This window comes from Emys orbicularis, chromosome 5, assembly GCF_028017835.1.
Source record: "Emys orbicularis isolate rEmyOrb1 chromosome 5, rEmyOrb1.hap1, whole genome shotgun sequence".
NCBI lineage: Eukaryota > Metazoa > Chordata > Testudines > Emydidae > Emys > Emys orbicularis.
The window spans coordinates 57,761,973-57,776,751 of NC_088687.1; the positions used below are offsets into that span (position 1 = coordinate 57,761,973).

At 40.8% G+C, this 14,779-nt stretch overlaps 1 protein-coding gene across 2 annotated transcripts; it reads left to right on the forward strand.

The window, feature by feature from the left end:
- Positions 1 to 245: 245 nt before the first annotated feature.
- Positions 246 to 12,110, forward strand: LSM6 (LSM6 homolog, U6 small nuclear RNA and mRNA degradation associated). Of its 2 annotated transcripts, none has more exons than XM_065405287.1 (4): positions 246 to 375; positions 4,443 to 4,554; positions 9,130 to 9,243; positions 11,802 to 12,110. In XM_065405287.1, the coding sequence occupies exons 2-4, from the start codon at positions 4,461 to 4,463 to the stop codon at positions 11,834 to 11,836; spliced, it is 243 nt and encodes an 80-aa protein (XP_065261359.1). In that variant the 5' UTR covers positions 246 to 375; positions 4,443 to 4,460; the 3' UTR covers positions 11,837 to 12,110. The 2 variants fall into 2 exon arrangements, with proteins under 2 accessions (XP_065261359.1, XP_065261358.1); XM_065405286.1 differs by having other exon boundaries at positions 247 to 388.
- The last annotated feature ends 2,669 nt before the right edge of the window (positions 12,111 to 14,779 follow it).

A 14,779-nucleotide genomic window follows, 5' to 3' on the forward strand; every position in this document is an offset into this window, starting at 1 on the left:
TACCTAGGTTTGAGCAAATCTGACATACAGCTGACCTGGTCTGGTGTCCAGCTAGGACGTGGTCAGTACTTAGCTAGCCCGAGGCTGGCAGTGGCAGCAGGGCAGGTGGGGAGCTGGAGGGACAGATAACCGCCGCACGGACTTGGCAGTGGCGGCTAAAGGGTAGAGCACCCTTCAAACCCACGCCCTGGCGAGCAAAAGCTCCCCCGCCCCTAGGCAAACGCGCGCTCAGTCTGTTGGGTGTTTTGGCTCAGCCGCCCGACCGTAGCGGAGCCGGAAGTAGGGGAGGGGGCGTTGATTGGTTGCGAGCGCTGCCCGTCCCTCGCTTCGCTTGGGAACTGGCCGAGTGAGGGGCCGCCAGCGGACCGGGCGCGGGTGAGCGAGTGAGGTGGGTGCGCGGGAGCTCGGGGCAGCAGGGGTGGCCGCCGCGCGCCCGGGGCGCTGTGTCCGCACAGCTTCCACGTGGTCAGGGGCGCCGCGCGCAGCCGGGGCGCGGCTCCTCTGCCCGTCGCTCCCTGCGTGCGCCGGGGCCCCCGCGCGGTCCGGGGGGAGGGAGGATCCTGCTGCAGTGAAAGGCGTGTGCGGCTCTATGCCGGGCCCTGCCCAAAGGCGGCCCGAGCAGCCGCTGGGGCTCGAAGAAAAATCCCAGCTTGGGAGGCGCGGCGGCTGCGAGCCCCTGGCTCTAAATAGGAAGCCGGGGCTGCTCCGGGAGCGGAGTGGCGCTGATTGGGCAGCGGCTCCACAGCTGAATTCAACGCCCCGGGCCTGCTACCGCTGCTTGCAGCCCTGTTGGGTTCAAGGGAGCTGCCCCGAGTGTAGGGTCAGGCTGGGCGCACTAACAGCGAGAGGAGCCCCAGTAACTCACAGGGAGGGTTGGACGCTAGCTGCATCCCGTCATAGCGTTTGGCTGTGCACAGGCCCTGTTGCTGCCCTTCATTGTGAAGCACAGAAATGATCTAACAAAGCAGGCTGGAGCAGCCCACAAAGCAGGCTGGATAGTCGAGTCTGCACAAGTCCATCAGCACCCCATGACCACCAGGGGCTGTTCTTCTCACTTGCGGTTCTATCATCCGTTTCTGAGCTGGTGCAATGTCAGCCTTTGGCTGGTATTTTTACACATAGTCGTTGTTTTTCATAGGTTGTTCCATTTGCTGGGGGTTTCCTATATGCTGCACCTGTTACTAGATGAGTGACAATGTATAAAGTTCTATTAAAATCTGCAGTACCATTTCTGATCTGGAGTATCCTAAATGAGAGATGAAAAAGTAACCCAATATATGTGCTCATTCATGTAATGCAAAATTGTTGCTTAGGCAATATTCTCAAGAACTTTTTAAATCTCTTAGTCAGTGGGGTCTCTGTTTCCCTTGGGATGCTTTTATGCAGTCTTATAGAAAGTAAGGAAGCTTTGTTTGATCTTTATCTTATTCTTATTTATTTGTATATCACAGAGTGTGCTTGATGCTGACCAATATACACATTTAAAGACTCCCTGAGCCACACAGAACTGAGTGATGTAGTTTTAAGGCAACCTAACTTTCAAGTGCAGACCAGCCTTAGACAGTTAAAATACATTGAATACACTCAATATTTTTCTCTGTATCTTTTGCTATAGTTGACACACAGATGATGCTGTGTAATCACAACAGAAAGAAGTGGTTCATGAAACACTATGCAGTCCACACTATACAAAAGTTTGACGACCCCCCCCCCCCAATCTAATAGATAAGTGTTATCTTAAAGACCTGGGAATTAAAATTAAGATGTTCAGCCTTCATCTTTGATCAATAAAGTAATTTTACAGCATTGGCTCCAGTCAAGGTTTTATGGTTTACTAGTCCTACCCTTCTGCCCTGGAAACTGAGAAGCAGTTTTACAGAGTTGCTAGTCTTGTCTCTTTTAGAATTTAGAAGGCGAGAAGTAGAAAAGGGATGTTAGAATGCACAGATACAAAAACCTAGAACAGATATAAGAATAGACTGGATAATATGTATTCTGACTACTGAACAAGCATAATGACCCAGGACAATTCATACTTTTAATTGACTACTGCGTTTAAAATGTGAAAGTGGTAAAAGTTTTTCTGAGTAAGGCTCTCCAATGGTTAATGTGGGTCATTGAAAATAGCATAGCAAGATGTTGTTACATTGTGATAGGAGGACCTGTAATCTACATTTAGAAATCATACTGAACCAGAATGAACTCTAAAAGTGATCAGATTGCTTATGGTGTTGATACAAATTGGCTGTCTTGTGTATTTAGATTGTAAGTTTTCGGGGACTTTCTCTTGCAGTGTAGTTTGTACAGTGCATAGCATAATGGGGCCCCAAATTCAGTTGGGATCTCTAGATGCTAGTAGAATACAAATAATAACCAGAGTAATGTGGGAGCGTTCCTAAGTAGAATTTCCAGTGTAAACTTATGTAATATTTTTAATGAGTTCTAAAACTTGATTGTTGAATTCACATCATACTGAAAATTAGCAGTGAACGTAATGTCAGCAGGTAAAATAACATGCTGGTAGACCTAAGATTGTGGCCTTTCCTCTAATAAAAGATATATACATACATTTGCAGACACACCATCCTGATTTTACTATTGTGCCCATTGCAGTAACCTTAAATCCATTAAGAAAAGCTTCTGCGCATTCAGGACTCTGACATGCTAACTTTTGCATTCCCTCTTCCTTCTTGCTCCCCAGTCTGTGGAAGTCTTTATATTGGAAAAACTAGTACACTAAACCTGAGCCTTTTTGGAGGGAGCTAGGTGGTTCATGTAAGCTGTGTGTGATGCTAGACATTAGTTTTAGAAACTACTTTTGCTTTTTATTTATTTATTTTTTTAAAGTAAAAGCAATAAAGAAGATAGTTATGTTCAGATACTTCTTTGGTCTTTTGTATTAAAACGTCTTTAAAATGTTTCTTCTGTTTTTAGTTTTGTTAAAATGTTTAGAGTTTTGTTTTAGTAATTTTATTTGCTGCTGTTAGCTTTGTTTCTAAAAGTGAAACTGTGTAGATGATGAGTTGATAATACAGATCAGTTCTTAGTACCGTATATACTCGATCATAAGCTGGTTCATTTATAAGCCAACCTCCCTCCCCCGAAGATGGATAAGTAAAAATGGAAATTTTTTATGACCCATTCAGAAGCCGACCCTATAATTCAGGGGTCGGCAAACTTCAGCTCCCGGGCCATCAGGATAAGCCTCTGGTGGGCAGAGACGGTTTGTTTACCTCAAGCGTCCGCAGGCACGGAGGTAAACTTAAGTAAACAAAGTGTCCTGGCCCGCCAGCAGCTTACCCTTACAGGCCGGGACAGCAACTGGTGGGGAAATTTTAGGGGAAGGGGGGAGAGAAGCTGGGGGTCAGGGGAGTAACCCACGTGACCCCACCCCTAGCCTGGGACCCCCACACTCTCCCCATCCCATTCCTTCCCACCTTAGCTGGGGTGGGCCAGGTGAGGATGTCTCTGGCCTGGCCGGAGCTGCTCCGGCAGGCGGGGCCGGGGCCGGGCAGCGCAGACGCAGCCTGCTCCGGCGGGCAGGGCCGGGCAGCGCAGACGCAGCCTGCCAGCCCCGGAGCTGCAGCTGCTTTGGAGTTCTGGGGGGAGAGTAGCGTGGCCAGAAGCGGACAGAATCTGGCCTCACCTCTTCCCTTCTGGCTGTGCTGCCTCTCCTTGCTCCCTCTGTTCGGGGGGGGGGGGGAGGGAGGGGGCGGGCGCTATGTCCCACGTCTCCCTCTCTATACCCGTTCATAAGCCAACCCCTTTCTCTGATGCTTCCCTTTTTTACTAAAAAAATTTGGCTTATGACCGAGTATATAGGGTATGTTTTTAACTGAATCTAAAGCATGCACAGTACATACTCATGTACTGGTTATTTCCATATGTTGTGTGCATGATGTAACTTCACTGAGTTTGAGAGTGACTTCAACCAAATTATTTTGATTTTCATTAGTGTAACTAAGATCAGAATCATGCCCAAAATTTTACTTTTAACACAATCTCCTTGCTCTTTCCATTTTAACATAGCAGTCTGCATATAACTGTATTTTTTTAGATATGAAACACTCATTAACTATTCTTGATTCCATATAAAGCTGCTTTAACAAAAGGTGTTATGGAAAATAAAAGCCTTTGCGGGCTACGGTGGAAGTTTGCAAGAAGCACAGCATGGTGAACAGATGTTTAACAGAAAAACATATGAGGATTCCTATTAAGAATTTCAGAAACTGCAAAAAAGTTAAATAGAATGTTTCATGCTATGGCTGTGGAACTGCAGTTTTAAGTCTGTCCTCTTTTTCTGCAGATTTCACTTTTATCCACTTTGATATTTTTTTCCCTACTGAACACTTTGAGACCCACAAGACTGCCTGTCTTAGTTGAATATATGTTTTAAGATCAGTATTTGAGTTATTTATCTAAACATTTTTTTTCCCTCCCAGACCATCAGGACCATCACAATGAGTCTACGGAAGCAAACCCCTAGTGACTTCTTAAAACAAATTATAGGAAGGCCTGTTGTTGTAAAGTTAAATTCTGGAGTTGATTATCGAGGTAAGTTCTCCCCACTCTCTCCCATAATGAATAATGTCTACATTCTCACTGTTTGGGGGAGGAAGGGACAAATACAGTGCTTAACTTTAAAACAATGACTGTCCCATAACTAATAAAAGCAAGAGAACTTTGCAGGAATGTTAATTTCTTGGTACCTGTATTTTCTTTCTGTGGCTGTGTTAGTATGGTGGCTTGCATATATCAGGAATTATTGCTATAGTAATAGTAGCTTGAGTTAGATTCTCAAGTTCGTGTTGTGACTGGTGCAATTCCTGAATCATGTGGCCCCAGAGTGACATGTTTATTTTAGTGATTTACATAAGCTCCAGAGAGAATTTTGGTTGGGAATCTTGAACTGGGGATCCCAGTTAGTAGTGCAGTGATCTGAGGTGTTAGAATAGCCAATTTTAGATTTGGGAAAGAGTGGCATAATGTTAAATAAAAATAAATAATTCTGGAGAAATTGCTGATGGGGAAAAAAAACCACTTGGTTTTTTGATTAAAACAATTTGTCTAGGTCAGTAATCTTGAAAGAAGCAGTGTAGGCTCCCAGCATAGGAATTTCGAATCCTCTTGAGTTATGCATATGTTTAACTCTTGGATTGAGGCTTTAGAGTGGGATTTTTTTAAAAGAACCTAAGTAATGTAGGAGCAAAAGTTCCAATGGCTCTAAGTGGGATTCTTGCTCTAACATCACTTAAATGCTTTTGAAAATCCAAGTTAGTCATGGGCCTATCCTCTCATAGGATTATCAAGGAGAAGCTTTTCTTAGAAGTCACGCTGGGACACTAGACCTGTATCAGAATAGGTCTGTTGGTTCCCTGTTCTTTTTTTTAGCAGTGTCATCAGAGGTTTATACCTCACTGCTTGCTTTCAGTGAGGAAGAGGAGACTGGCTGGGACATAGAAAACACGGTCTAACATGAAACTATACATTTCAATTCCCCTTCTACCCCCCAAAAACAGTATTTTACTGAGTGCTTCAAATATTTAAATGTTATGGGCCAGATACTGATCACACCAGTTTTTACACGGGTATAACTCATCTGACTTCACTTTACGCTGTTTGAGAGAATAGCGCATGTGTTGTGGTGAGGAAAATTTACTTGGGGATTTATTATAGTGCATGAAACTATAATGTAAGCTGCATTTGTGAAATTCCTTAAAACGTTTTAAAAAACCTTTTGTTCAAAAAAGATTCCAGACTCTAGTTACAAATTTGTCAACAAATTTATCTACTTCTGTTTCTAGTCCATGTTGCTAATTGTACTTTTTTGACAAATATCACCTAATGCAGATATGACTGAATAATTGCAAAATGTCTCAATTCTGTGCCAAGTGAATGCCACATTTAAGGGAAGAGGCCATGAAAAAGCACAAACCATATTTGATAAATTAGTGTGTGTGACTTGCTTGCCTGTGTGTGTATATACACATTTAAAATGTGTATAGGAGGTTGGGTAACAATAACACTTTATGCCAGGCCTGTTAGTAGAGTGGAAAAATACAAGGGGGAAGAAGAGAGAATGAAATAAGCATGAACGCAGGCTAGGAACAAAAAAGGCTGTGAAAACACTGCCATTTAAGGCATACTGAGTGATATTTTTAAAAGGTGTGTAGTCAACTTTAGTCTCACTTGTCTGAAATGATTTTTCACCTACTATTGTTAAAAGTAATTCCTGAGATTACTATAACAGAGATCAGAGGGGGGGGGGAAATCTTTCATTTTGTTTATTTTGTGCAATTGACAGCACTTTGTGTGTAGTCAGTCAGTTTCTCCTATTTGTGTGGAAAGAGAAGAAAGAAAAACACTTGTAGGAAAATGTGATCCTAAGACCATAAAAGTTGGCAAGAGAGTTCAAATTCCCAGTTATTTAATGGAAGATCTTACGGTAACACTGCTGAGATGTGAGGATGTATGCTAGACAAGAGTCCAACTGGACTGTTTTTTCCACATTGCTGTTCTTTAATCCAGACAGTTATACAGTTAAATTATAATAATTATTTAGAACCCAAAAAGTACCAGATGTTTTCTGATCCCAGAGTAAAGCGTAGTCCCAACACTAAAGAATACAGTCTAAGATGACAAAAATGATGAGTAGTAGGGGAAGGGATACAACATACAAAAAGACCAGTGTGACAGGGCACACATCTTACTAGTTGCAAGTTTAGTGTGTTTAACTAACTAACAAACAAACTTACTTTAAAAAAAAAAAAAAAAAAATTGTTCTTCAAACTATCCCCAAGCTTTAGTTCTAGTGTCCCTAGCACCTGTTCCTCCCAACATTAAACCCCCTCCCTCTATATAAATGAACAATTTGTTCATTAAGTAAACAGAATAAGTAACGTTATTTTTAGAAAGGTGATTGGGATGACCCGGGTAATTATAGACCTGTCAGCCTGACATCAGTCTCAGCCAAGATAATGGAGTGGCTGATACAGGGCTCGATTAATAAAAAACAAATTAACGGAAAGAGTGTAATTAATGCAAATTAACATGGGTTTATGGAAAATGATACCGTCAAACTAAGTTGATATTTTTTTGACGAGATTACAAGTTTGGTTGATAAAGGTAATAGTGTTGACATAATATACTTAGACTTGGTACCGCGTGACATTTTGTTTTTAAAAAACTAGAATGATATAAAATTAACATGGCACACATTAAATGGATTAAAAACTAGCTCAATGATAGGTCTCAGAATGTAACTGTAGATGGGGTATCATCATCATGTGGAGGGGTTTTCAGTGGGATCCTGCAGGGATCAGTTCTTGTCCCTATGCTATTTAACATCTTGATCAGTGACTTGGAAGAAAACAAAATTATCGCTGATAAAATTTGCAGATGACAAGAATTGGGGGAAACAGTAAATCATGAAGAGGACAGGTTACTGAGTCAGAGCGATCTAGATCACTTGGTAAACTATGCACAAGCAGACAGTGTGTTTTAATACAGATAAATATAAATGTATACATTTGGTAACAAAGAATGTAGGCCATACTTACAGATGGAGGACTCAGTCATATGAAGCATTGACTCTGAAAAAGATTTGGGGGTTATAGTGGATAATCAGCTGAACATGAACTCCCACTGTGGACAGAAGAGCTAATGTGATCCTGGGACACGTAAGCATGGGAATCTTGAGTAAGATAAAAGATTATTTTACATCTGTATTTAGCACTGGTGTGTAGTTCTGATGCCCACAATTCAAGGAGGATGGTGATAAATGGGAGGGGAAGAAGAGCCAGGAGAATGATTAAAGGATTAGAAAACATGCCTTATAATGATAAACTCAAAGAGCTCAATCTATTTATCATGGCAAAGAGAAGGGTTAAGGGATGACTTGATTACAGTCTATAAGAACATACATGGGGAGCAAATAATGGGCTTTTCAGTCTAGCAGAGAAAGGTATAACATGATCCAATGGCTGGAAGTTGAAATTGGACAAATTCAGACTGGAAATAAGGTGTAAATTTTCAATGGGGAGAGCAATTAACCTTTGGAACAATTTACTAAGGGTCATGGTGGAGTCTCCACCACTTACAATTTTTAAATGAATGGATGTTCTAAGAGATCTGCTCCAGGAATTATTTTGGGAAAGTTGGCCTGTGCTATACAAGAGGTCAGACTAGATGGTCACAAATGGTCCCTTCTGGCCTTAGAATCTGTGAATGTTGGCACAAGAACAAATGGCTGTAAACTGGCTGTGAACAAATACAGGCTGGAAATTAGAAGAAGGTTTGTAACTATCACAGGAGTGAGGTTCTGGATCAACCTCCGATAGGAGTTGTGGGGACAAATGACTTAATGAGTTTTAAGAAAGAGCTGGACAAATTGATGAGTGTGATTGTATGATGGGGTTGCTTGTGATGGTAGGGGGTAGGACCCAAGAGCCCTGAGGCTCATTTCCAGTTTGTTTTATGTTCCTAAAAGCTTATGCTTCAGGATTTCAGCCACCCACGTGCAGGAGTCAGGAAGGGATTCATACCCCCACAAACCCCGTATCTTCTGTTTGTTGTTGTTTTTAAATGTCCTCTCTCTGAAGCATTAGAGATGGGCATGGCTGGAAATGGGACATTGGACAAGGGGGACCAGGGCTCTGAGATGGCACCAAGCATGCTCGCTCTCTGGTCCTTGGCTGGGTGGTTTTTGCTTACCTGCTTAGGGTCTAACGGATCACTATTTGAGGGGTCGTGAAGGGCTCTGGTGCACCTCAGTCCCTTCTGCCATTCATCTCTTGCTAATACATAAATGAATTGCACCATTTTCAACTTTCCAAGCAGAAGCCATTGATCTTGTGACAAAGTTCTGTTTTATCACAAGCAGGTTTTTTTCATTTACGGAGCGATTGATGAAGATTTAATCATTGCCTAATGGATGATGAGGATATGGTGACAATTTTTCTAATTGGCTTAGAGTAGAGTGTATGCTTCAGTTAATCAGAGCAGTTTATCTAGAAAGAGAGGTTTGAGTTGTATTTGAAGAATAAAAGACTGTCAAATTTATGTTTACCCTGATTTTTGAAATTTGATCTGTTTTGTTTTAAATTTTTTTAAACTTGTTAATGTCTTCAGGTGTCCTGGCTTGCCTGGATGGGTATATGAACATAGCTCTGGAGCAGACAGAAGAATATGTAAATGGTCAATTAAAGAACAAATATGGGGATGCATTTATCCGAGGAAATAATGGTAACTCTCCCTCCTTGCAATACTCTTGATTAGGAGATTGGTTTTGGCATGGAATTTTGAATTTGAGGCATGTATGAAAATAAAATTAGGTGACTGCCTGTTTCTGGCCACATCCATTTCAAACTTTTTACTCTTGCTAAAGGCCTTACATAATCTTCCTTTTACCTACCGTCTGTGTTCTCATTTCCTCCTGCTCTGCTATTCTGGTCCTATGCTATTCCTTATTGACCCCTGTGACTCCTTCCTCTCTCCCTGTCTTTTACCAAGTACCCTCTCTTTTCTATCCCTCCTTCTAACCCACCCATCACAGGACCTTTTCTTTTCTTAGTCAGCCAACCAATAACATTCACCAGAACGGTCTTGTCTATCTAGCTGTCCCTTGCTTCATAGAGCTTATCACGACTTGCTCTGTAAAGCAGTGTGTACATTTATAGGGTTCTGTGGATATTGATAGCGCTGTAATATACACTCAGTCTGATTGTCCAAAACTGAATGTTGACTAACGTAACTGTCTAATGCAATTTATTAATATTTAAGACTGTGCTTACAGGTGAAGACTTTACTCTCATTAAAGAAGATTGCAATAATTAACACTGACCCATGACACATTATAATGAGACTTTCCAAGGCTCAGCTACCATGGAAATAGGCGGAGTATAAGCAATTAGACCAGGGGTAGGCAACCTATGGCACGCGTGCCAAAGGCAGCATGCGTGCTGATTTTCAGTGGCACTCACACTGCCTGGGTCCTGGCCACCAGTCTGGGGGGCTCTACATTTTAATTTAATTTTAAATGAAGCTTCTTAAACATTTTAAAAACTTTATTTACTTTACATACAACAGTAGTTTAGTTATATATTATAGACTTATAGAAAGAGACCTTCTAAAACCGTCAAAATGTATTACTGGCACACGAAACCTTAAATTAGAGTGAATAAATGAAGACTCGGCACACCACTTCTGAAAGGTTGCCGACCCCGAACTAGACAGATAAGTTTTAGTGTGGTTCAAAGACAGTTAAGGTCCTATCCCCACTATAAAATGGCCTATCTTTAACTTTATTGGGGGATAATGGTAGTGTAACCCAACTCCTTGAGATGGAGCTATTTGTAATATAGGCATACCTTTCACCCTGGTAGCAGGAAATGCCAGGAAGAGAGGTTGGGAGGTGGTTGTGGGCAAAAATTCAAGAATGAACAGAGGGGCAGAGGTCACACGTGCAGAGGAATCAGTGTAGAGAAGAGAAGTGAAGGCACAGGAATGGATGAAGTCACCTAGGAGCAAAATGTAAAGAGGAAAAAAGGAGAGGGCCAGGAACTGAACTCTGTGGATATCCACAGGCAAGGACAGAAAGAGGAAAGCAAGAGGAGCACAGAGCCCATGCGAAAGAGAGAAATTAGACAGTCTTTATCTCAATAGGAGGATGAGAATAGAGAAGTCACCTTTAGGGTTGGCCAGGCATCTCTTACAGAATTTGGATAGGTGAGATTGAAGTTAGAGAAGCAAATATGGTCAAGGGGTTTTTGCCCCCATCTCACCTCCTCCCCCCCCCCCTTTTTTTTTTTTTTTTTTAAGGACTTGGAAATAAGACCATGTTTTAAAGGCTGAGGGAAGAAGCTGGATGATGGCAAGGTAGCGAGATGTCTTACAGCCCACCTTATAATGAGAAGTGGGGTAATAGACTCTAGAAAACAGGTTGAGTTGAGAAGTGATACCCCTCAGTTTGAGAGCATAGTTAATTCTGAAATATTTCATACTCTGGGCACCCAAGATGCAAGTATCCTGACTTCCTCCTCCTTTCCCTCTGCCCCAAAGGAGACCCTTTCCTAAACACTTGCAGGAATCCCTTTATCACAAGACACCGTGGTACTGGTCCAATAAGTGGAATGTACAGCCTACTTCATAGGTTACCATGACCTTTGCCATAAGTTTTAAATGAAAAGGAGTGAGGATCCTGAACCTTTTGTTGTCAGATCAAGACTGTTATTTCTAACACCCTTAATCTACGCATCCTGAAAATCTGGTTGGACTCTCTTCGGCATCACAGAAGGCAGTTCCAGTGAAATTGGTTTTATGAACCGTCACACTATAGAATCCATCTGTACAGCCTCTATCTGTTATGGTGCACAATTTGATGAAGTAATATATTAAACTAAGTGTTCTACAAGGAAAACTGGAATAGAAACTACATATATGTAACAGAGGGTCCTGTGGCACCTTTAAGACTAACAGAAGTATTGGGAGCATAAGCTTTCGTGGGTAAGAACCTCACTTCTTCAGATGTCTTGCATCTGAAGAAGTGAGGTTCTTACCCACGAAAGCTTATGCTCCCAATACTTCTGTTAGTCTTAAAGGTGCCACAGGACCCTCTGTTGCTTTTTACAGATTCAGACTAACACGGCTACCCCTCTGATACATATATGTAGTTTGACTCAGTTAATATTGCTTTTGGAACTTCAAATTTTACAATTCCTGATTTCTTGATTTAATTGATAGGGTAAACATGGCACCGTATGTACTGGAATTCTATAACATGTTTCACTTTGTCCTTTTCACAGTTCTGTATATAAGCACACAGAAGAGGAGGATGTGAAGGTGCCTAAAGAGAGGTTTTGTACTGCTCCATTTTTTCTGAAGGATGAGAACTGTTTGATTTGTAGTTGGTAATTCTTGGTTGAACAATACACTGTTTAAATATTTCTGTTATTTGCTGTAAAGCTGGCGTTACTGCAGTGACTATGGAGAGAAGAGGTTTTTTTTTAAGTCCAAAATACCAGAACACAATTGTAAACTTTTCTGAAAACTTCAGTTGTGAAAGTGCTTTGTTACACTGTGCAGAATTAAATAAAAAATGGAAAAGTATGTGACATATGTATTGCTACAAGATAAATTTGAAACAATATTTGGTTTGGTTACTTCTGGTATTTCCAGGAATGCAGAGTGGAAAACAAGGGTTTTGAGAATAACCCCACATTGGAACTTTATAGTGTTGGCCAGGTGATAATTATCACTCCCCTCCCTCAGCTATACAAATGCTTTGTTGAAAATAATGTGGCCCACTTTGGGAAAAAAATAGGGCCAAGTTTAAATACTGGACTATACTAAGAGTCAACAGGGTAAAAAGTTCAGCTGCTGACTGGCAAAATTGGCCAAAACCCCTTGAATTATCAATTTGAATAGGGGATGTAACAGCGATACTTCAACAAGGGGGGCAGGGAAAGAATTGAATCAAATGGAAGAAAAGCCCAAGGGATTAACACTGTGGCAGCTATAGAAGTCAGTCACACAAGTGAACAGCTCTTTAGTTGGTATGCCAACAGAGCCAGTAGGTCACTTCAAATCCTAGCAACTTTTTCCTCCAGATTGCAGTTACTTTGTTTTCTTTCCTTCTTTCTCTTCTCCCCACCAACACAATAATGATGTTTTTAAAAAAGTTAAAATTTATTTTAAAATACATCTACAGCTTTTTTCAAATTGCTCATCAGGTGAGGCTGTTAGTCTCAGTGGTGTGTACTGACAAACACATTCTGTGTCCTGTTCACACTTTTTCATTATTCCCACCACCTTCTTATACCACACACTCCCTTCCATTCTTCAACTAGGCACTAGCCAGCAATGTGAACAAATAGATATCAAGCTCTCAGCATGTAGTGTGTCAGCAGGATGGGGAGAGAGAAGGGAATTGCTGCACAAGCAGTGAAGTAAAAAACTGCATGTATCCCACAGCAACTTTAAGAGATTAAGTCAAAGCTCAGTGAGTAAACTCAGCTAGGTTCTGGATGGCTACTTACTAGCGTATAAAATACTTTTCTCTTTAATTTCTGCTTGATTGCAATAAAAAAATAGCTTTATGGGTACCTATGAAGCTAAATCAGAGTGGAAAACTGCACTAATACCCAGTACTTAATGCTTTCCTGTTGCTCAGTGCAAGGTTACAACTTTGGGTAATGTACCTCATGCAGAGATTGTTTAACCAATTTGTTAATGAGTTTTCTGAAACCTTGCTTTATTCTCTGAGCAGTTTATGCGGTCTTCAGGAAAACAAGTACTTCTGAGTTGTGGATGAATGAGCACCAAACAATTGTGTGACTATTACATTGGCCCATTCTCCCCAAATACCAACAGGTTCTCAATGTCAGTAGGCAATGGTAACATTTCAATAATCCAGGGGAGGGAAATGCATGGTGTGTGTCTTTTTTTTTTTTTTTTTAATAAAGATAAGGGAATAATTCCAAACAATTATTTTGAAATTAATAGTTAATCTTTCTACATTAAACATTGTGGAGGACTCCTCAGAACATACAGAGATACCGCATTATAATATGCTTCAATAATTTATAATTTTTTGACAAGGATCCAGCATGTAAGAAGAGATCACCAATGTACTCTTCTATAAATGACTTCTTTTAAGAAGAAAATGGATGTGCTTCCAAGTGGAGCATGTAGTTTCTCATTAGCTTTGTAGTATGTGTGTGGTTGGCAGGTTACGGTGTCCTGCATTCACTGAAATTGTTTTAGAAGTAACTAATTTTATTTGTTTTTCCAAAATCTAGAACTTATTTTGCGAAGCTTTTATTTTATTACAAAAATTACGCATCTCCAACTTCATAAGTGAAGTTTTTCTATTTCTATAGGTTTAGTCATGGAACAACTTTGTAATCATGACAGCTATATAAGATGCTACTTCTGAAATGTCACCAGAACACATGATTTGTAATCATGCAAGTTGTTTAACATTGAGAACTAGAACTTGCAGAGTTTCTGCCAAGTGCTAAGATTTTTTTATTTACTTTAAGAATAAAAATGAATAAAATACTTAAAATTACCTTCAGGGTTCTGGAAAAAATATTGGTAAATCCCCTTGTGACGTTGATAAGCATTTCCATGTTACTGATGTACAGTTGTGATGTTCATTCAGTGATTTTGATTTTTTTTTTTTAATTAAACGTTCTTTCGGGGTGAGACTCCCAAAAGTGACTAAAGATGTGTGACTTTCAAAGGGAGTTAGGTGCCTAGCTCCTTTAGCCACTTTTGGGAAATGTCACCCTTAAGTCCCAAGAAGATATTAATGAACATCACTCTGGTCTTTGTCCAAGAATTCCTGCATTTAGATGTAGCTCACTTTGGGTGTCTGATGTCTTCCACCTTGGATTTAGTTCAAGAGATAAATGAAGGGCTATTGCTTCACCATTGTTTGTATCACAATAAACCAACTGCGAATGAATCAGGCAGGGATGGTTCCCTGTTATCCAAACATGTGTTGTAAGTTTTAGAAGATTTTCATGTAAAATCCATCAGCATGTAAAAGCAAAATAGCATGCCATTCAAGTGTACAGACATAAGATACCAAAATGGGCCATTTCAGTATATAGTTACTGTGGAGAATGTAGGACATTCCTATTTTTATGCAACGTATGTGACTTGGCTTCTCCATTCACTTTTGTATTGCTACCCACTGGGTGTGAAGAGGTTAATTTCTTCTCAGGCACAGTGTATAAACAGGGAAGTGACTGGCCATGAGTCAGTAAGCATGTCA

Coding starts and splice junctions, on each gene's coding strand:
- LSM6 (XM_065405287.1), top strand. CDS start 4,461: ATGAGTCTACGGAAGCAAACCCCTAGTGACTTCTTAAAACAAATTATA. Junction 4,555..9,129: donor TTCTGGAGTTGATTATCGAG/GTAAGTTCTCCC, acceptor TAATGTCTTCAG/GTGTCCTGGCTTGCCTGGAT. Junction 9,244..11,801: donor ATTTATCCGAGGAAATAATG/GTAACTCTCCCT, acceptor TCCTTTTCACAG/TTCTGTATATAAGCACACAG.